The 23,541-nt window shown below is 46.4% G+C and overlaps 1 protein-coding gene across 4 annotated transcripts in view; it reads right to left on the minus strand.

Annotated features, from left to right (window-relative positions):
• The window catches only part of SH3KBP1 (SH3 domain containing kinase binding protein 1), a 336,326-nt gene that overhangs the window by 278,909 nt on the left and 33,876 nt on the right, over positions 1-23,541 (minus strand). For 3 of the 4 annotated variants that reach the window (XM_004597477.2, XM_058658245.1, XM_036497729.2), the window contains exon 2: positions 10,942-11,099. The exons of the other annotated variant lie outside the window; for it this stretch is intronic. In XM_004597477.2, the coding sequence (XP_004597534.2) occupies positions 10,942-11,099 (158 nt within the window). The remainder of the gene's footprint in view (positions 1-10,941; positions 11,100-23,541) is intronic. 4 annotated transcript variants of the gene reach the window in all.

A 23,541-nucleotide genomic window follows, 5' to 3' on the forward strand; every position in this document is an offset into this window, starting at 1 on the left:
AGCTTATTATAAAAACCCACCTTCGATGTAATATTTTCAGTTCTAGGTCAGAGGCTAGCCATCCATGTTCCTGAGAAAATGAAGCCACTGCCCTGCCGGTGCTCAACTTCACCACACAGTCGATCACCTGAGCTTCAAACACACGTTTCACAGCTCTTATCCCATCTCCGGGCTCACCCCTAAGCTCTGAGAATGCAAGACCCCTGGCACAGAGTGAAGCTGGAGAACCACTGGCCTGAAGGCCCCTGGGGGAGTCCTGCACTCGACAAATCTCTAGTAACATTCTAGGTGGTTTAGATTTTGATCTACCAGAAAGTTGGGCGTTAAAACATGTGATCTCAAAGTCCCTTGCTAAACTAAGATTTGATAATCTTGTCATTAAGAAAGCAAGATTCCACTGTGCATAATCACCACAATCAATTCAGTCAGGGGACTTAAACTAAGTCACAACACCCTCCCTCCCTGCTCACAGGCCAACACTGAACTCACACTCTCCCAGGAAAGAAAAAAGAATATCCTACGAATGAGGAACAATTGGACAGTCACACATCTGGATAATCTACTACCAACAAAAGAGTCCGTCCGAACACTGCCCAGCGACAAGTCTGCTCACAAACAGAAATGAACTATTTCCCCTCGCCATCTTTCTGAGTGCGCAGGAAAACCAGCACAACTTGGGCAAAGCTGCTCTTTGGAGCTGAAGCAGATGGCCTTTGAAGGTAATTCTCAAAAATTCAGAAATTCTACCTCATGATTCTGCAGTGGGGAAAGCCCAGCGTGGCAGGCAGTGATGGTGAAATGCCTCATCTCAGCAGGATCACTCAGACTTCGAGCTATCCCGCTGCCCGGAACTTGGGTTGAGAGCCATCCTGCCTGCGTCCCAGTGCTCTCTCTACTCTCCAGCGAGTGGGCTTGTCTTTCAGCCGTGAAGTGTCTCAGTTACACATCTGATAAAAACAGTGCATAAGCCACCGGGTGGCATAAGGACTGACCAAACACAACATGCCGAGAGCTTGTTGCCAGCCCACCTCGAATAAAACAACTCTCAATACATTTAGTTATTCTGGTTTTTTTATTTTGTCTTAATTATTTATTTTGTTGGAGGAGAGGAGAGAGGGAAGAAGAGAGGGGAGGGGAGAAGTGAAGGGAGAGGACGGGAGAGGAGGGGAGAATACATTTTTTTGGTGTTCTATGAACTCCACATATCAGGGAAAATCTATTTGTCTTTTTAGGACTGGCTTCTTTCAGTAAGCATAATGCTTCCAGCTGCTTTCATTTTGTTGCAAATGACAGGATTGCATTCCTTTTTACGGCTGAGTAGATTCCATAGTGTGTATGTATGTATCAAATTTTATCCAGTTATCAGTTGATGGATATCTGGGTTCATTCCACAGCTTAGCTATTGTAAAGTGATTATCAATATGGTGGTAAGATAACTCTTTCATATGCTATTTTATTTAGTTTGGCTTAATTCCCAGGAATAGCATGGCTGGGTCACGTGATAGATCTATGTTCAGATTTCTGTCTTCCAACAGTATATTAGGGTACCTTTCTCACCATATAATCCACACATCTGTAACCAGCTGATCTCTGACAAATGAGCTAAAGTCAATCCCTGGGAAAAGGATGGTGTCTTCAACAATTGCTATTGGGTAAATTGGATCTCTGCATACAACAGTATAGAACAATACCCTCCCCTCACACCTTATACAAAAACCAATTCAAAATGGGTTAAGGATCTGAATCTACAACTTCATACCATCAACTCACTAGAGGAACCCCTCAGGAAAACCATGAAAGACACTGGCATGGGCAACGACGTCTTGTAAGAGTTCCCCAAAGCACACATTACAAACAAGAGCAAAACTAGACAAATGGGATTACATCATGCTAAGCAGCTTCTGCATTGAAAAGGAAAAAATCAACAAAATGAGAGGCAACCTATGCAATGGGAGGAATATTCACAAACTATATAATTGATAAATGATTAATATCCAGGACCTACAAAGAGCTCAAGAAACCAAACAACAAAACAAACAATCTAGTTAAATAGTGGGCAAAGGACATGAACAAGCATTTTTCAAAGGATTAGCTACAAGTGGCCAACAAACACGTGAAAAAACGCAAATAAAAACCACAATCAACTTCACCTCATCCCGGTTAGAATGGCGCATTATTCAACTAGCATATTCTAACAGTTGAACCCATGGTCATGTGGCATTTTAATCAGGAACATCACAGTAGTATATCTTGGCAGAAGAATATCTAACATGTGTTCTTTAGAGCACAGAATGACCCAAGCCCAGGTCACAGGAGCTAAAACTGTCATCCTGTGGGAGAAGTCACATTTGCAACCACAAAATGTTCCATTACATGCGTCTCCTTTGTGCTTACATCCTCTGGGGCCTGACACAGCAGCCGAGCAGTGGGTGTGTGCTCCTTGAACGCAGTCGACCTGCACACACTGGAGACATCACAACTGAGTGTTGTGAGCTTGGAGATGCTCTGCACATTAGAAAACACATCTAGGAGGCAGGGGTTTGACAATGTTTAAGACACCATTCAGGACATGGGTATCCCATATGGGAGTGCTTGGTTTGGCTCCTGAATCCATTTTCCTGCTAATAAGCACCCCGGGAGGCAGCAGGTTGGCTCAAGCATTGGGTTCCCAGGTACCCACATGGCAGACCTGGATGGAGTTTGTGGAGTAAACCAGCAAATGGGACACCTGTCTATCTCACTGCCTCTCAAATCAACTTGTCTAAAAAACAGACACCTGGAAAAAGTCCTACCAGCCTTTCAAGCATTCAGAAAACATTTGTTCCTGTAATTCACAGCATGAATGACCCTAGTGTTGAAAATTGTGAAGGTTAATACAATAGATCCACATCAAGGTCTTTGTAGAGAACAGCTTACTGGAATTTCCCAGGCAGCATGCCTGTCCAAGTAGGCCTCCAGGTCTATCATGAAGCAAGAACAGCAGTGAGTTTTATCTCAGAGTGGTGCAAACATGCAAAACGCTACCCTTCCGGTTCGTTGATTACAAAAACCAATTGCACTCTCCAGCCACTTTACGTAAACACAAAACAAGGCTCTGACTATGCCAGAGAGAAGGAAAACAGCTAGCAAACGGAAGCCAAAGGCACAGAAAAGAACGCAAGCTGAAAACCACTGCACACAGCATACGTGCAGCACCCGAGCTCCAAGTAAACACGCTTCAGCTTTCCACGGTGGGACCTGCAGTAAAATGTGTTAAGTGTGTTTCTACCAAACACATACAAAAACAGGCAGAGAAAACATCTCACTTCCTCACACACGGCATCAGATAAATTTCAAGAACAACAGCATATTCTTTTAACCCCTACCGCAGCTTCCTGCTTTCCACACGTCTCTTCGTGAGCTGAGAGGCATCTGAGCTCCACTGCACCTTATCGAACATGCTCTCCGCAAGCAGCCCAGCACAGGCGTGCCAGCCCGGGTGACAGTGTCAAGGCTTTCTCTACTGAAAATACATTTGGCCAGCTATCAGGACATTTTGTGTGTATGTGTGTGTGCATTCACATCAGGAGAGCCTAGGAAAGGGCTGCTTATCAATCTCATGCGTCACTATCACACACTGCTAACTGGATCCAAGGGGGAGGTATTAAAAAGACAAAGACAACACTGATGATTTAATCATCAGTGGTTTAATCACTGATGATTAAATCTCAGTGGATAAAGCCCTTCGAGAAAGTCTTCATCTACCTATTATGGTTGGTTTTTTTTTTTTAATATTTACTTATTTATTTTAAAGGCACAGTAACAGAGAGGTACACACACACACACACGCCCAAAACAGCTGTGGCTGGGCAAGGCCAAAGCCAAGAGCCACTAAGTGCATCTGATTCTGCCACGTGGGCCTCAGATACTAGAGCCGTCACTGCTGACTTCCCAGCCACATTAGCAAAAGGCTGGATCAAAAGCAAAGTGGTGGTGATTTGAATCAAGTGCCTCAATGTAAGACTTAGGCAGCTCAAGTGGTACCTTAGCCCACTACACCACAACACCCACCCCTATTTTTTTAGTGAGTGACTTTGAATATTCATCCTGCTTTAAATTATTGTATCCTGCATTAAGATCTATAAAGGTCTGTCCTGAGAAAATATTCTAAGCTTAGAAGTAAAGGAAAAGATGATCATGTGACCAATCTAACATTTAAAAAGTGATCTGCTGCGGGTCCAGCATTGTGGCCGGACTTCTCACTGTAAAGTTGTTGCCTGCAACATCGGCAGCCTACATGAGTACCGGTTCAAGTCCTGGGTGCTCAACTTCCAATCTAGCTCCCTGCTAATGGCCTGGAACAAGATGAGCCAGCTGCTTGGGTCCCTGCTGCCCGCACGGAGACCTGGAAGAAGCTCAGCTGTGGCCATTGTGGCCAACTGGGGAGTGAACCAGAGGACTGAAGGTCTCTCTGCAATTCTACCTTTCAAATAAATGAATAAATAAATCCTTTTTTATTTTTTAAAAAGAAGTGATCTGCTGCTCTTGCATTGTGACTTCATTTTGCTAACACTTGATTAGGACATTTTACAACCCTGGACAAGTCAAGAGTAACAGAGAAATACAATGAGTTAAGTTGTTTTCCTTTTTCCTTTTCTGGTGGAGACGATAAGCCTGCAGTTGAAGATTTTATTGTCCACTAAGACCCAAATCAGTCTTGGCTCTAGCTCAGCGATTCAACTTGAACATTATTTTTCACAGTGACTTTTTCATCAACATCTCACATCCTCACTGAATCAGCTGTGTTATTCTGCTAGTTCACCCATTAACTGAATTCAACAAAACTTACACCCGTGCTCTGTGCTTCCATGTTTGGAACAATGTTGGAGTTAGTCCTGGGTCATTCCTGGGCCCACACATGAAATCCTTCCCCGGGAGATTGAGGTCATTGTTTTTGGATCCCTCACCAGCAAGCTGCACGGGGCTGGCACACTCTGACAGAGGGGGCTCCAGGCACGCGTGGGAGCCTTTCCCCTCCCAACAGCAACTCAGGCTTTCAACAGAGAACACCTAATCACTGAATAGGAGGGTGGGGAGTAATTCTACCCCATCCAGCTGCATATGCAAGGGCATCACAATTTACATGGAAAATTCAATCAAAAGAAATTTATTTCATGCCAAAAAAGCCTTGAAATGCACACCTAGATTCTTCAGCAGACACATCTTCCAGGAACTTTTGAAGACCTCTCAAATATACAAGAGAAATGCTTGCTTATGCCCCTAAGACAACACACAAGGTTCAGAGCCTTTGGTCACAAAACCCCCAAATGGGAACATTCACATACCTGTCAACAGAATGAGTAAGCAAATTATTGTCTGTTACAGCACAACACGCAGTCCTGATACTTGCAATAATGTCCTTACTGTGCAGAAGCCACATATACAAGCTGGCATGGTTGCACAGTTCGAGTCCTGGCTGCTCACCTTCCAATCCAGCCCCCTGCCAACACACTTAGAAAACCAGACTAACAACTGCAGTCCCCACCACCAACACAGGAGAGCAAGGTAGCGTGCCTGGTTACAGGCCTGAGCCACTGCACGCATTCGGGGAGGGAACCAATGCATGACAGACTTCTTCCAGTTTCTGCCCCTCTCTGTAACTCTGCCTTGCAAATAAATAAAATAAATCATGATTTCAAAAGCCATATGTAAAAAGAACACACATTACAGCATACCACTTACATGAAATTCAAATATAGGCAAAACTGAACTATGATGATTAACTACTTGGGAGAAAAGAATGACAGAAAAGACATTATGGAACTTTGCAAAGGGACAGAAGTAGTTCTGACCTGGAGAAGATTCTGAGGTACGCACTAATGTAAAAAGAAAAACCATCCACCTGTATACTTATGATTGTACATATGTGTGTAAATTTCACCTGAGAAACAAGTAAGTTTTTTAAAAAGCAGGGACAGGGCCCGGCGGCGTGGCCTAGCGGCTAAAGTCCTCACCTTGAAAGCCCCGGGATCCCATATGGGCGCCGGTTCTAACCCCGGCAGCTCCACTTCCCATCCAGCTCCCTGCTTGTGGCCTGGGAAAGCAGTCGAGGACGGCCCAGAGCACTGGGACCCTGCACCCGCGTGGGAGACCTGGAAGAGGTTCCTGGCTCCTGGCTCCGGATTGGCACAGCACCGCCATTGGCGCTCACTTGGGGAGTGAATCATTGGACGGAAGATCTTCCTCTCTGTCTCTCCTCCTCTCTGTATATCTGGCTGTAATAAAAAAATGAATAAATCTTTAAAAAAAAAAAGCAGGGACAAAATCAAGTGTATTCCAAAAGGACTACATGAGCAGAGAAGTAGAATAAAGCAAAGGGGGAATTTTAAAAGATTCTTCTTACATATTCACAGTAAATAAATTAATAACTAATTAAAGAAAAGTGGGCCAACTCCTGGCTGCATACATTTAGGTGGACCAACCAATCTCCACCGAGAGGCTGGCAAAGCTCAGACTTCTGCTTCCAAATAGTATGGCTTGGGGTGCAGAATGAGGTGGGAGGGGCAGATGGTACAGAGCTCAAAATGGAGGCTGAACCGCAATGCTTTGAGTGAACATGCCCAAGTGTGACACTGAATAAAGATCTAACAACTACATCAAGAAAATGCTTAGGGCCGGACACCATACCCTAGTGGCTAAATCCTTGCCTTGCATGTGCCAGGATCCCATATGGGCGCCAGTTCATGTCCCGGCTGCTCCACTTCCCATCCAGCTCCCTGCTTGTGGTCTGGGAAAGCAGAAGATGGCCCAAAGCCTTGGCACCCTGCATCCACGTGGGAGACCCGGAAGAGACTCCTGACTCCTGGCTTCAGATTGGCCCAGCTCTGGCCGTAGCAGCCACTTGAGGACTGAACCAGAGGAGGGAAGATCTTTCTCTCCATATCTCCTTTTCCCTATTTGCTTTCCCAATAAAAATAACTGCTAAATATATCTAGACAATAGGATGCTGGACTCTCTGTCATTGCCCATACCTACAATGTCAGGATACACTTAAATAGCAGAATGATGGACTTACAACTGTTTATGAAGGACTATACCATTCGGGGGGGAGCGGTTGGGGGGTAGGGAAAGGGAAATCCCAGAGCCACTTGTGGAAGTGTATTATAAACTAATGAGATAAATAATTTTTAAAAAAAGAAAGAAAGAAAAATCTAAGAGAGAGAGAGAGAGAGAGAGAGAGAGAGAGAGAGAATGCTTAAAATGACAGGCATTTGGTCCAGTGGTTGACACTAGTCAGGACACCTGTATTCCACATCACAATGGCTGGATTCGATGCCTGCATCTGGCTCCTGATTTCAGCTTTCTGCTAATACAAACCCTACTAGGAGACAGCAGGTGAGGAGTCAAGTTGAGGTCATGCCACTCATGTGGGACACCTGCCTTGAAGGTCCTGGCTGCCAGCTTCAGCCCAGCCTACCCCTTCACTGCAGCGTTTTGAGGAATGAACTGATGGGCACTGGCATGTGTCCCTGTGTCTACTTATCGCTCAAACAAGTAAACATATCTTTTTTAATGCTTAAGGAATGGGGTAGGTATTGTGGTGCAACACGTTAAGCCACCACTTGATATGTTCACAATACAAATCAAGTTGCCCGTTCAAGTCCCAGCAACTCCATCTCTAATCAGCCTGGGTGCCAACAGATGAGGGGTCAATGCTTGGGTCCCTACCACCTGCACTGAGAGCTGGGTGATGTTCTAAGCTCCTGGCTTCAGCCTGGCCCAGCCCTGGGTGCTCACAGCTTTATAGGAGTAAACCAAGGCATGCAAGATACCTTTCTTTCTATCTCCCTCTTTCAGGTTTCCATTCAATTAGACAAAAATAAACATTCTTAACTGTTTAAGGTACACTGACAGAGATGACATCAACATAAAAACACAGAAATAAAGGTGGAATTCTGCAAGATTATCCAAGTCATCATGGAGCAAACTATTCTTCAGCTAAATTAGAGCATATGTAAAAAGCCACTTTCAAAACTATAAACTTTCACAAAATAATAATTACTATTATTACCTGAAGATACATTTTCAGTTTTTAGAATTCTCTGCATGAGTTTTGGTTATTGTTAAATTTTTTTCTTTATCCACCTGCTACTGAATTTTCAATAACAGGCCTACATTTCCAGTAGAGGAATGCTTGAAAATACACTCAGTCTTCTGAAAGAAACAAAATTTCTTTTTCAGCTAAATGTGCCAGCCCCAAGCAGCGCAGCCCCAGGGCCTGCCTGCCATGTTCCTTTTGCCCTTGCTGGAGTGGATTCCTCCCAAGAGTGTGACCTGCCCCTGGAAGGGCTCAAGCCAACATTAGATGGCAACTGATTGAGAGCAGGGGAAGTGCTGATTCCCCATATGTAACAAGAACAGTGATATCATCACCGGGTGGCTGGCCACTGTGTTAAATGATGGCCAGCACCACCACCGCCCCCTCACTGAATCCTCAAAGCAAGCTTTCCAAAGAACAAGGTCGTCTTGACATAGGGTCATTGGAGGTAGTAAGTAGTAGGCAGGAGAATTTTAAAAGGTCGGTGTGGTGCACAGAAACCTCAAGGTCATTTCTAGCCCAGGACTGAACACCAGAGAGCCCCTAGACCTAACTGGCTGATGGAAAGGGCATGGAGGAAGGGAAGACTGGACAGGAACAGCCACTATCTGACAAGGTGGACAGGCAGCCCCAGAGGCAGGGAGCCAGAGACGAACCTCCCCGCCCCGAGTTCCTTCCAGCACATCTCCTACCCAGCTCCCTTAGAGTGAAAGGAGCCCACATTGTGGCCAGCACTGGCCTTGCCCCAGGCAAAGAGATAGGTCAACAGAAGATGTGCTGACATTCAGGCCCCAGGAGAGGGATTCCCTGTGGCCCCAGTGAGAAGGAGGGTCACCTGCGGCACCTCCGGGGCTATGCCTGTCTGCATGTCTTTGCCCTGGTTCACTCCCACCCTCCACAAATGTCTACAGCAACCCAGACGGTCTCAAGTCCCAGAGGCAAACCCATTAGTTTTCTAAGTACCTCCCACAGCACAGCTTGGATCCTGTGGATTCACGGCTTGTAATGAGAGGGCCAAGAGCCACCGGGACACAGCAGACTCTCAAAGCAGTCTTAGCCACAAAGCTGGCGTCTATGCTGTCCTCTCTTGTGCTTCCGCTCGTCCCCACAATCCTCCGCTCCTGCCAATGGTCCTTTGCTCCTTCTCAGCTTCCCAATTCTCCGCTTCCCACAGAGCCACTCCACTCGCGATCCTCCTCTTTCCCCAGACCTTTTCAACTTGCACGTTCCTCATTTTTTGCTGCAGTCCTCTAAGCACAAAAATCTCTTTTCCAAAGTACTTCTCTCCTTGCCACAGTCCTCTTCTACTTCAGATGGTTGTCCTCTCCTTCCCACAGCCCTGCCTTCCTACGCACAGCCCTCATCGCTTTCAAGGGACCAAATCACCTTCTTACCATTCTCATCTCCTGCCCAAAATGTTCCTTTCCTTCTTACCGTGGGTCTCTCCTTTCCACAGTCCTCAACTTCTTCCTCCTCAGGACCCTGCTATCCTCCCCACAAAACCCCACCCATTCCCACAGCTCTCAAACTCAACAGTCCTCTTCTCCAAGTCCTTCCATTCTTCCCACAATGCTCTTCCCCTTTCTATAGTCCTTTGTTTCTTTCTTCAGTCCTTCTCAACATCCCACAATCCTCTATTTCCCAAGCTCTTTCCATCCTGTCTGAGTCCTCTTCTCCCGTCCATGTTCCTTCACTCTTCTCAAATGTCTTCTCAAATTCCCACAACCCTCCTTGCCTCGCCAAGGTCCTTACACCCTTCCCACAGCTATCTTCTCCTAATCATGATCCTCTTCTTCCTAGAGCCCACAATCCTCCTCCTCTTACCAATCTTTTCTCCCCACTGTCTTCCCCACTGTCCTACAATCATCCTCTCCTGAAAAGTCAACCAGGTGCCTCGGAACAGGCACAGGTAGAGAACCATGGTCTATCACCTACTTTGCACGCTTGGCACCTTATCATAAAACCCTCCCACCCAGTCCTTCAGGCCCATCTGGAGAGGAGACCTTCCTCTCTAGGCTAAGCCCCCCCGCCCCAGGCCATCTGCCCCATTACCAAAGAATACTCTTTTGTGTAGGTTCTGGTACCAGACAGACTCTATCAGGAGGCCTGGAGATTTCTCCATGTGGTTCTGCCTACATGGGAAGTTTACAGAACAAAGCTTTTGGAACCTAGTTAGCATTTCCCATGAGTAACAGCCTTCGGGTGATTTTTTTTCCTTTTTTTTAAACCCATAATTAAAGTATTATTTACAACTATGGGATGTATAATTTACTAACATGAATTAGCTACACTTTTGTAACTAACCCCTACATAACTTTTGCAAAGGGTCTAATTTTCAAAATCCTATTGAAGAATCACGTTGAGTGCTTCATGGACATTGGATGGGTTGAGGAAAATATCATTGATCCCATCAGAAAGGCAGCATGAATACAAAAAAGTGACTAAAAGCATCATTTCAATTCTGTCTTGAGCTTGACTGCCACTTCACAGCAAGCGATCAAAACCGAGTTTCACCTTTGTTTTGTACAGCATGGGAAAAGGTAGAATTCTTTTGAACTTAGAACAAGTAAACCAGGACATAAAACCAAACAATTTAACAAGCTTTAGATTTTTTTCCAGCATTTTCTAAGAAGTGATAGTTCATATATGCAGAGATCATTCTGGGCATTAAAAAAGGCAATTTCAGAACAGCGATCCCAGACATCGAGGAGAAAGCTACGTATTCTCGTCTTAATATCATACAGGAGGTGAAACCTTCAGCACATCCCCCAGGAGAGTGCCAAGCAATTCATCTGCAGCCCCCACAGCCTTCAGTCAACAGAGCCCACACAGGATATGGGAAAAAGGTTTGGCTTTGTACTCACTCTTACAAAGTTGTCAGGGAACAAACCTCTCCGGCCATTGATCTGTCCCTCCCACCAGCCTCCATCCTCCTTCCTGATGTTGGTGATGACCTCACCCACGCTGATTGTCAGCTCATCGTCGTGCTGAGCCTGGTAGTCAAACTCCACTATGGCCTCCACTGAAAGGAACAGGAAAAAAAAAAAAAAAAAACAGCTTAGCTCAGGCAATGGAGAAGTCTGAGGCCCAGCACCCCTGAAAAGACAATAAAATCATATTAAAGGGACTTCCCTTCTATGAATATTCAAAGCATCAGGGCCACATACAGCAATGTGATTTTGGTTAACCTGAAGCCCATTGCACAGGAACCACGAAGTGCTAGTCTGTGGTCAGACAACAAGCAGGGTGACCAACAGGTGTTGGAAGCATCAGGGGCTTCAGAGGGGAAGCTGCACAGTGACAGCCAGCCAAGAACATGTGCTGCACCCAAGGGAGACCAGCATCACAGCACCAAGGTCACAAACTACAGAAAGCACACAGGAGTCTTTTGTGTTTCCTCCTCCTTCAGCAGTACTGACTGGGTGATGCCAACCTCTCTGGGCCTTGGTTGTACAAAATGTGAGCAGTCATTGCCACCCTACCTTCAACAACACATGTAAAGATGGCTGCTACAGAGCGTCCAGCTGGTCGGACAAGGTCTCAGAGCACACTGGCCAGAATCACTAATGCACTGTTCTCAGAGGAGGCATCAGGCAGCAGATGTCAAGGGAAATAGCTTTGCTGATGGGTGGCCATCTCTCATAGTAAGTGATAAGCAGAGGCCACAGGGAAAGCAGACAGGTCTTCTTGTTGACAAAGTGCCGATGCAAATTAGCAGAGCTAATCCATCTAGCAATTAGTTAACCAATCTATTAATCGATCATGCAATTCATTTAGACTTTGGGCTCCTCCTCACACCACCTCAATACAAACCAATCTCATTACCGTTTCATTTTCCATTTGCAGCTCCACACGAATAATGAATACCAAATGAATACAAGGATAGCAAAAATTAGATGAAACCTTAAGTGGTAAATTAGCAACTTAGAAATTACAGTAACACAATGGCAGAGAAAAAGTTAAATGATCGCCATAAAGAATGCACTGACTGGAATTAACTCCAATGTATTACTTATTAAGATGTAATAGCTAAAAACTGTGAAACTTTCATAAGCTAGCATGGGAGAAAAATTCCAGTGACCTTGGCTTTAGCAAAGATTTCTTGAATTGCAGATGAGGCAGTTCTAATGCTCTATAAAGCACAACAGAGTAACTATAGCATCTGACAAATAGGCAGGGTGTTGTGGCACGAGTGGTAAGTCACTGTTCAGGACACCTACAGTTCGAGTCCCAGCTACTCTGCACTTCTGGTCCAGCTTCTTGCTAATATGCACTCTGAGAGACAGCAGATAATAGCTTAAATGCTTGTGCCCCTGGCACCCACCTAGGACACGTGGATCGAGTTTGACCCCAGATCATTGCTTCTGCATTTAGAGAGTGAACCAGTAGATGGAAGATATCTGTTTCCCTCTCTGTCACTCCATCTTTCAAATAAAATAAACCTCTAAAAATAAAGGAGAAAGCTCCTAACACATAGAAATGATAAAATGTGAGGAGATGAAAATGCTAATTACCCTGATTTCAATCATTATACATTAGATGTATGCATTGAACTGTAATATTATACCCCATAAATATGGGCAAATATGTCAACTAACGTTTTTGATCAAATTAAAATTTGACAGCATGAGATTTCATTTCACAGCTCTAACAAATTTCATGTGCACCAACCAAAAACAGGCTAACAGGGTGAGTGAGGCCCCAATCACATGGGCTTTGCATATGCATTAGAGACAACCCCCCAGGCACTTCCAATTCAGAACTGCTATCTGCACACTGGGGCATACATACTAGCCACATATACTGCCAGCTGCCCCAGATGCTGCCCAAGCAACTCCAAGTGGAACTTCCTTTCTGGGATCCTTTTTTCTGTCAGAAATTAGCCATCTGGCCTGGCTGTGCTAAGACTGCACAGAATGTCACGGAGAACCATTCCCGTTGCTCACAGCAAAAAGGTGGAGCTGAGAACACAAACAAGGCAGGTTTTCCTCATTTCGCAAAGCACCTACACATAAACCCTCAGCTTCCCTACAGCGCTCTGCTTCTGAACAGTTAAGGTGGAGAACCAGGCTGACTGAAAAAAAAATATTGCTTCAAACCACCCAGATGTTGAGTCATTGTTGCTTTCTAACAGAAACTGGGATCACAGTAACTACTGCTCAGAACCCAGACACCTTGTCTTGAAGTGTTACCTTTCATCCCTGCAATGAGGGAAGCTCATGTCCCCATTCAGAGAACCCAAAGCTTACAGTGGATCTCCAACTTCTCTTCTGAGCCTACATGGCCCACAGTGGGACACAGCCACTCTGGGGATCTGCTGAGATCATGGGAGATGAAGTTAGAACATCCTTGTAGCTTATTTCCTTTTAAAAAGAGAAAAATTCAACTTCCTTCCTCTTTCACTTACAAGATGACACTGGCCCTCCTCCTCGTCTCCAGGGCAGTCAGGAGTCCTCTGAGGTGCAGGAAACAGCCAGAGGGACAGTGGGACAAGAAAGGCCAGCGGAAGCAGCACCAGCTTTCACCAGTATGAGGCACCCGTGGTGGTGTTATGCCTTCTGGCCTCGTTATAAGTGTGAAACCTTTTGAACTACAATCACCTCATTAAATGGATTAGAGGTTTGAAAAGATTGATATAAAAAAGGGCAGGGGTTGTAAACAACCCAACTTGAGGCCACGTGGAAAGGGAAATGGCAGAGCTGCTACCTTAGCTACCTGCAAGCCGCATCCTCAAGGTATCTCACGCATATACAAATATTGCAGACACAGGATGAGCCAATCAGATCTTGCAGAGACAGGACCCACAACTCTCAATTCCCCAGACAATTTGTGATGTGGATTTACTTCTGTGTTTTATCCACAGTTAATTGAATTATATAAAATTATCTTTAGACTATGTGTTTAAGGTATATATGATACACAAATGTTTCTATGTTAATTTAGGTCCCCATCCTCAAGATATCTCATGCATATGCAAATATTCCAAAAATCTATAAGAACCTGAAACCCAAAACACTTTTGGTCCTGAGCATTTCAGATAAGGGATACTAAACCTTTACAAAATATACATATATGTGTGTATGCATATGTATGTGTACATATAATACATTTTTAAACCATGGAAACAATTATTTAATTACAGGGTTTCTGTGTTAAGCAAGAAAAAATTTGGAATTGTGACCTAGGCGCCCCAAAGCCAATGCCATTAGCACCTGAGATGAAAGCTCCCAACTGTTGTGCAGCAACCGTCATGAGGTGCTGGCTGGAGTTATGCGAGGTAGCACAGGGGGCGTTGCCAGTGTGGAGGCAGGAGCTCTAGAAGGTTTCTAAGGAGCAGTTTGCTCAAAGCAGCCACCTCACTTGGTGTGTACTTTCAGGGACTCAGAAACCTGACCAAGTGGTGGCACACAGCTTTGTTCCTACCTTCCTAGATAGCCATGTAAAGCACTTTCTCAGCATGTGAACTTGACCACTGTCAAGCTGGAAGAGGACAAAAGGAATGGACTTCAAACGGGTGGTTCCTCAAGCAGTAAACTGCTGCTTCGTGCTGTGGCCAACTCCAGAGCAGGCATTCCACTGCTTCTCAGATCTCGCACGAAGCCCCTCAGCCCCAGGATCACCTGCTACTTGCTCTGAGTGATGCTCACGATTGGGGATGGACATTCAGAGAGAGCTACAGCAGAACACTGTGATATCGGAGTCCTCCTCTGAAAATCCTCTCTGATTGGTCTTTGTTGGTACACCCTTCAATCTTTTCTTTAATCTTAAGCAATTTGTGCACCTTCCAGGCCCCAACAACTTCCTTGTCACCTTGTCAGCTTCTCTGGTCCTTAGGTCTCACTGCCCCTTCCCCCAACACACACAGCGGTGGCTGCACGCTTCCCCCGCACAGGTCTCGGCATGCCTCTGAAGTCGGGAACACCCCTAGTTCTGGGATGAGCAGCCATGATGTGCAGTTGGGGCTCAAGATCTGCTCAGTCGACACTCATCCTGCCGTGTGTAAATGGCAGGCGGTTCTCTGCCCAACAAGGTGCTGCGAAAATGTCAAGTGGCAATCACACTTTTGAACAGTCATAGTCTTCAGTGTACTGGGGGAACTTGCAGTTTCAAAGATCCTGTAGCTCATTCTTTTGTAACATGAATAGTCACTTCCTGATTTACCTTTCCTGTCAACATGATTTTTTTACATATCAGATATCTCAAAGAGGAAGAAGCCTGAGTATGGCTTTGTCAAGAGCTCAAAAAGCCTGAGGATATATCTCTCCTACCACCCCGAAATGCCCTTTCCTGTTGACCTCCAGATGCCGCAAACCAGACTTTGCTCTGCCCAATAGTGTCACCAGCAGCGTGTGAATACTAAGCACTGTGCTGGAAGTGTGGCTGGCCTAGACGGAGATGTGCCGGAAAACACACAGTGAGATTCAAAGACCCATTCAGGCAAGGGGGAAGTCAAGCTCATCCAAAATTTATCATTCTGACTGCATGCTGAAAACAATATTTTGGAAGCATTGGGTTCTATGAATATATTATTCAACTTAACATCATCTGTGTCACTATTAACTAATGTGACTACTACAACATTCAAAATCACAGACATTGTGTATTACATTTCGTTTGGGCAGCAGTAATCTAGGCTGATACTTGGTCATCAGGCAACCAAGACTTTACAGAGTACACGAAGCAGCCAGAGTCACAGCAGTCCCAGAAGCCTGTGTCTCCAAACGCCATTTCCCTGCCTTCAGGAAGCTCTGGGTAGCCAAAGCACGGACAGAACATTACCTAACATTTCAGAAAACACCACTCTTTGCAAAACTACCTGGGGCATGAAAACATTAAGCTAAGTAAAAGACATCAGAGGTGTAATTAGGACAACAGTAAGCTAAATCCATATTTAAAGACCCCATAAATTACAAAACTTGAGAACATCTCCCAATCCGAAAAAGACTACCCTCCAGCTGCCTGCTGCACCAAAAGCCAGCCTCCACAAGTTGGCCACATCTACAGTCTGCCAACATCAAAGCTACAGTTAGCCAGGCTTACAGAAAGAGCCAGAAGAGATCAGAGATCTACTCAAAATGCCAAACATTTCAACCTCCCCCAAATGGTGTTCAAATTTGCAAGAACATCTCCTCCTATAAAAGATGAGAAGAGGGGTGTGCAGCTGTTGGTTGGCTAAGCCAGCTGCCAAGCAGCTTCTCATGACTAACTTATCATGGGGGCAGGGGCAATGGCATTTCCAAGGCCAGGCTCTGGGACTGGCCCCTCATCCCCCACCCCCTGCCCCATGTGTCTCTCTGGATTTACCCCAGCCGCCCCCAACAGCCTCGTGGGAAAGGCCCTTATCAGTCCCAGGATGCTCTCCCTCGCCTGGCATCTTGGCTGGTTCAATAAGTATCTGAATAAACCAGAAAGCATGAAGGAGAAGGAAACATTATTTTTCTTCACTGTACACACACACACACACACACACACACACACAAGATCCTAACACAGCTTGAAGCATAACCTTGGAAGAAATGGGGGATGGTCCCTGCTTTTTACTTTCACTTGGCTTTTGTTGCATGGATTCTGAAGAAGAAATTTTTGATGTTTTGCTTCAGTCTACTGATTGAAGACAACAGAAAATCAAGAAGTGGGTTTTTCACCAGAGAATATTATACCAAAAAAGGATCATAACTGCCAATCATTAGTGACAGGAAGAACACCAGAGATACTCTTTTCTAAATTTTACACATGAGGAACTGGGGCCTGGCAGGTCCCTCAGCTGAGGCTGAGAGAGACTGAGAGGCCTGTGCTCCGCTCTCCCAAACAACAGACCACAAGAGAGAAAGGAAGTTCTAAAGCAAAAACCACAGAGAGCTGAGAGCAGTGAGACACAAGACTTTCATGCTGCTGGCAGGACTGTCTTCTTCTAACACATATAGCCTGGTTTCCAGGAGACCCAGGAGCAGTCACACCAGCTTGACCATACAAAAAACCTAGCTTCGCAGACAGGCAGTTACCCCAGCAGTTAAGGCACCCAGGCCCCATAGCACCATACCTGCATTTGAGCCTGAGCTCCCTTCTGACTTCAGCTTCCTGCTAATGCAAACCCAAGGACAGCTCAACTAGCAGGGTCCCTGGCACCCTAACGAGAGCTCTGGCTCCCAGCTTCAGTGCAAGACCAGCGTGGGCCTTTTTGAGCATCTAGGGAATGAACCAGAACGTGTGAAACATGCAAGTGTTTTCTTCCTCTCCTTTCTGAAATAAATGGGAAATATTCTTAAAAAAAAAAAAAAAGAACATGTTCAAACATAAAGAGGCAGAGAACAGATCAGGGGTTACCTGGGGGAGCTCGGTATGAGGATCTCTTGGTGGTAATGGCAATTTTTTTTAGTTTAAATGCATTAAATTGGGCCTGGCGGCGTGGCCTAGCGGCTAAAGTCCTCGCCCTGAACGCGCCGGGATCCCATATGGGCACCGGTTCTAACCCCGGCAGCTCCACTTCCCATCCAGCTCCCTGCTTGTGGCCTGGGAAAGCAGATGAGGACTGCCCAAAGCCTTGGTACCCTGCACCTGTATGGGAGAACTGGAGGAGGTTCCAGGTTCCTGGCTCCGCATTGGCACAGCACCAGCCGTTGCGCTAACTTGGGGAGTGAATCATTGGACGGAAGATCTTCCTCTCTGTCTCTCCTCCTCTCTGTATATCCAGCTTTCCAATAAAAATAAATTAATCTTTAAAAAATGCATTAAATTTAGGGCAGGCATTCAACACAACAATTAAGTGACCGCTTTGAGACACCCATACCTGATATCTGAGCGCCTGGGCTTGAGTCCTACCTCTGCTTCCAATCCAGCTTCCTGCTCACGCGCCGCCTAGAAAGCAGCAGGTGGCGGCTCCCGGGCTTGGGTCCCCGCCATTTACCTGAGAAACCCAGACTGGCTTGCTGGCTCTTGGCTTCAGCCTGGCCCTGCCCTGTTAGTGGGGCTTCAGGGAGCTAACAGCAGATGGGAACCATCCGTGTCTCTGTCTTTCAAATAAAATTAAAACAAATACAAATATGATAAAAAGGCAATAAATTATACACCTAGGACAGGTGAAATCTTTTCCCTCAATATGGCTTTCTTAAAATACAAATTAGCTCTGTTTGATATCTATTTGGGAGTTTATGATTGTAGATCTATTCGCTCACCAACGTGGTTGATGGTGTTTGTCCCACGAACAGAGCAGTACCCAGGCAAGAGGGAGAATCATTTGGAGGAACGTCCCCTCCCCACGAAACACTGGCTGATGACAGCATCTGTCAGCATGCCGGTCACTGGATTGAGCAGGACTCAACTGCGCCTTGCAGTGTGGGACAAGGGCCGGAAATGAGTCACACAGAGCCAAGCAGACCCTCCCCACCCCCAGGACTCACAGCAGAGGAAGACCCCTGAGGCTGCATGCAGGCTGTCTGTCTCAGGTCAGGTCTTCCAGATTCTCCCCCAGAAACCATGCCAGGCCTTCTATAAACCTGTTCCTATCTTAGCTAAAGGAGAAATTGTTTCTGTTATCAGCAATCAGACAACCCAAATGCACTTGCACATCACCATTTTTAAATCCTCACTCTTCCCCAAATGAGTTTTCACCAGCCGTATCTGCTTTCTCATCAGAGTTCAGCGTTTTGGGTCTGAACTTCTCAGGTCAAGGACACAGGTGCTGTAGGAATCTGTAGGCACAACGTAGCTGACCCACACAGCAGCCATATTTACCTTCACAAACACACCACGGACGGGCACTAAACCAATGACCATAGAGTTCCCAGGGCCCCGGTCTGGTAGAACATCAGCTTCCCTAGAGAAAATGGGCTGGGAACTCACACCACTGTGCTCAACAGCCACTCGGCCAGAATACTCTCTCAGAGCAACCAGGAAAAGAAGGAAAGTGATCAACAAGGAAGAAGAAAAATCCCCAGCCGGGTGTGCGGGAAGGACAGAGGTCCCACCTCTGCCTGCCTCAACAGCATAACCCACTCTAGTCACTCACTGCTTAGAAGGACAGCTCCCGGAGCCTGGCCTCCCAGCCTGTGCCTCTGCGGCCGCACCTTTATCCAGACATCTATACACAAGGCCAGGGGCCTGGAGGTGAGTGCCAGCTCACATGCGGAGGTGGTCGGTCTGTCACAAGAAGGGAACACATGTGAATGACAGCCATGCAACCTCGAGCCATAAGGGCTTCTCTGCTCACAGACCCCGTCCGCCCTCTTGACCATCAGCCCTTTAACGGCCTATCTGAGCAGCCCTTGCTCCTTCAGCTGGTGTCTGCAGGTGCTCAACCGGCACCAGTAAGCAGGAACAAGATGAAATTGGGCATCTACCAAGACATCACCGACTCTAACCATCCCTTCTCATTCAGCACCAAGAAGTGCAGGTTTAAGGGCAAGCCACCTCGCTTGACTTGAGCACTCAAGAAAAATCAACAGTCAACACAACCGGCTGAAACCAAACTAAGTTTGATCTAGTGACCCAAGCTTCTCAGGAACTACTGTGATCAACCTTGACTGCCATGACCACTGTTGCAACGGCAGCAGAGGCACATCTGATCAAAGATCACAACATGGTGCAAGCCTGGACAGGCCAAGACTCATGAAGCTTGGGGACCCAAAGTCTCTCCCAGCCTGCGTTCCGGAGTCTCTGCCTCACCAAGGACTGGCCTGGGGTACAGGAACAATGGCCTGTGACACACTTCCTGACTCACACTAACCCTTGCAGAGCTAGCACACAGCTCTCTTGAGACCTGGTACTAGACAGAATAGCAAGAACTTGGCCAGAAAAAGACTACCCCTCTGAGAAGGAAAAAAAAAAGACTTCTAAGTCAAAAAGAAAATACAGAGAAAGTACACAGATGAAGTTTCAGTTTATAAAAAAAGAAATAGTAGCGGGGCCCAGCGTGGTAGCCTAGTGGCTGAAGTCCTCATCTTGCACGCACCAGGATCCCATATGGGTGCCGGGGCATGTCGTGGCAGCCCTGCTTCCCATCCAGCCCCCTGTTTGTGGCCTGGGAAGCAATGGAGAATGACCCCAGGCCTTGGGACCCTGCACCCACAAGGGAGACCCAGAAGAAGCTCCTGGCTACTGGCTTCAGGTTGGCTCAACATCAGCCGATGAAGGCACTTAGGGAGCGAATCAACGGATGGAACATCTTCCTCTCTGTCTCTCCTCCTCTCTGTATATCCGGCTTTCCAATAATAATAAAATCTTTAAAAAAAAAATAGTAGTGAAAACGAAAGATACTCAGTAGCAGTTCGTTAAGCAGAATAGAGAATGGTTCTATGCAAACAAGCAGGGAAAGGACAAGACATGGCATCCTGGGAAATCAATGAAAACAAACTCAGCTTCTAGTCAGTGGTTTCAGCACCTGAAGAAAACCTAAGTTCTTTTTACTCAAGTGGAGGAGAGACTGCACATGGATGCTGCTCGGTGCAAGCATCTGACAGTGAAAACAATCCAATGGCTGCAGGGTAAGGAGACCTGCCCGCCTTTAGGATGCCAACCTGACCCCAGACACAAAGGAGATCCAGCAGCAATCAGAAAGCAACTCCCACTTGCTTGCTGAGAAAACCCCAAAGGTTTTGATTCAACCTGAATACATAAAAGTTTATGTTTTTTAAAAAAGCAGCAACTGTCAAATGTCTACATACATATTAACTAAAGGACAAATTCTGCAAAATAAAAATGTCTAGAAATCATTGCTTTCCCCTCCTAACACCTCCTCATTTCCTGGAGGTTTATTTACCAGATACTACACGGATTATGGATAAGGTATCTAAAGGGTCTGCTTAAAGCATTTTATTTGAAGTAAATGCACAGAGTGCTATAGCAGAGGATGGTCTGCAAGGACTGCAGTGGAACACAGTTCTCACTTCCCCAGTGTATAATGCAGAAGGAATGTGACATGGACATTTCAGGGTAGGAAAGCTCAAACAGCTGTAAGGGTGGGGACCAGAGGAGGAGGGGGCGAAGTTCAGAGCGAGCCATTCCACAGAAAAGTATGGCGAGGCTGGGACTGCGGGGAGCACAGCATGTCGGTATTAATGAGAAAAGTGCTGCCTGATAAGGAAACCAACAGTAAGATGAGAGGAAACTCCTGCGGACCTTTGCTAACTTTCCCGGAGAAATGCAATCCTTCTTTAAGTTTCATTTACACTGCGTAGGCATCCTGCTACTGCAAGCCCCTGGAAGACAGAAGGGAAGTGTGAAGTTGAAACTTGTGGGCCTCCTCAAAAAGGTCGCATTGCCCAATGCATCTTCTTCCATCAAGTGCTTAGCTGAGTGCTTGGCTCCACCAGGCACTCAAGAAAGGTGGGCTCTTGGGGGCAGGGGAAAATGCAAGGATGATTTATTTTGTCCAGAAGACAAGATCTGACAAAAATAGAGCTAACAACAGAAGGTAGCAGTGAAACAAGGGCTCTTCAAAGCAGTGTACAATTGCAACCTGTGATAAGCCGAACTACTTTGAGCTTCCTGCATCTAATCTGCAGATAACATCTAGCATAGTTGCAACACACATTATGGAGCTCATTAGGAAGGATGCACACCACGGCTTCATTGTTAAGTTTCACCAGTCATGCTACAAGTCTATCAACACAGGAACTTCCAGCCGCCAGTAAGACAATTGAGCAGCAATTTTCTTAATATTTGCAAAATCTTAGTGAAATGTTGTTAGTTGATTATCTGCCTCAGGAATGTTTTCTTCATCAACTCCAATTATAAATACCTTAGTAGAGTATCAGGAAAGCACTCAGCACAAACCCACACAGAGTATACGAAACAGAAGTGAAGTCAAACTCCTACATGTTCCTTCCCTTTCAAGATTACAATTTGAAGTTGGACAAGTTAAAGTTAGGCAAACAATAGGACCTTAAAAAATTGTACTGAGGCTTACATTTTTTGAAACATTTTTCAAAATTGAAACATAACTAAACAATAGCCCTACACCAAAAGACTTCTATTCTTTTTTTTAAAGATTTATTTATTTTTATTGGAAATGCAGATTTTACATAGAGAGGAGAGATAGAAAAGGTCCTCCATCCACTAGTTCACTCTCCAAATGGCCCAATGGCAAAACCTGAGCTGATTTGCAGCCCGGAGTCTGGTGCTTCCCACAGGTCTTCTACACAGGTGCAGGGATCCAAGGACCTGAACCATCCTCCACTGCTTTCCCAGGCCATAAGCAAGGAGCTAGATTAGAAGTGGAGCAGCCAAGCCACAGTGTCTAAGGCAGAGGTCAGGACAGGTGAGGGGCTGAGCTAAGCTGAGTCAGAGCAACCACTGTCAGGCGCGTGATCTACGGCTGGGAACAGGCCCAGGTGGGGAGCTAAGGGGACACCCTAGCTGGGTTGAGGCTCCCACCAAGGGGCGCGTGGGCTGGGATGGGGGCTGCATTCTGATCAGGAAATGGTTGTAATCTCCCTTGGCACAAGTGTGGACTGGGATTGGATGCACCAAGCCGGGCCAGACTCCAACACCATCTGGTGTCCTGGAGGACCAGGGTAGATGGGGGATGGACTAGGCTGGGTCTCAACCCCTACTGAGCCATATGTGAGCCATATGTGGGTATGGACGAGCCATGGCTGGGCTGAAACATCCAACAGCAAGGACCAGTTTGGGTTGAAGGCCAGTCAGGAAAGGCCACTGTTCCTGCTAGGACAGGAGGTGAACTGAGTAGGGCTGGCTCAAGGACCCCCTAGTATGCGCAAAATCTGGCATTGGGAGGGGTTCTGATGGAGGAGCCTGGGCAATTCCTCTGGCAAGACACAGACCCTGCAGGTAAGCGCAAGAAACATGATAGGAAACAGCCCAGAACAGGCCATGGAAAGTTTCCCAATGGCATACATTTGGCATGGGTCAAGGGCAGACCAGGCTGAATCAGTTCACGTCATCCACTGGCAAATCCAAGCACCAGAACAGAGTGTGGGTCGAGCCAGGTTAAGTCGCAACAAAAACTAGTGCACAATATGGAATGCCAAGGTGAGGTTGCCTGTACCGGATGTGACTGCAGCACCCAATCAGCACGCGTGAGAACCAGGAAGGGAGAAGGCGGAGCCGGCAGGGGAATAAGGGGTGGTTGCCTTGCTGGACAGCTACTCCCACTGGAGAGCATGGGCTGGGATGGGGGCAAACCAGACTAGGCAGGGCTACAACACCTGTGCGCCTCATGTGGCCTAGATCAGGGAAAAGCCAGACTGGGCTGATTATTCCTACTGGTCCAAACAAAATTAGAGTGGGTGAGGGTTGTTTGGGCTTAGCCGCAGCATCAGCTGGCAGAAGCTGGCACTGGGGGCTAATTCTGTCAAGTCAAACCACAAAACTACCTGGAGAGTGCACAATCCGGGACTGGGAGAGGCCTGGGAGGGAAATAGTGGGCTCCTCCCTCTTGGGTTACCACTTTCATGGGAGGACGTGAAAACTAGGACAGGGGCTCGGGGTGGCTAGACAGATACCCA

The sequence above is a fragment of the Ochotona princeps genome, chromosome X (genome assembly GCF_030435755.1).
Source record: "Ochotona princeps isolate mOchPri1 chromosome X, mOchPri1.hap1, whole genome shotgun sequence".
NCBI lineage: Eukaryota > Metazoa > Chordata > Mammalia > Lagomorpha > Ochotonidae > Ochotona > Ochotona princeps.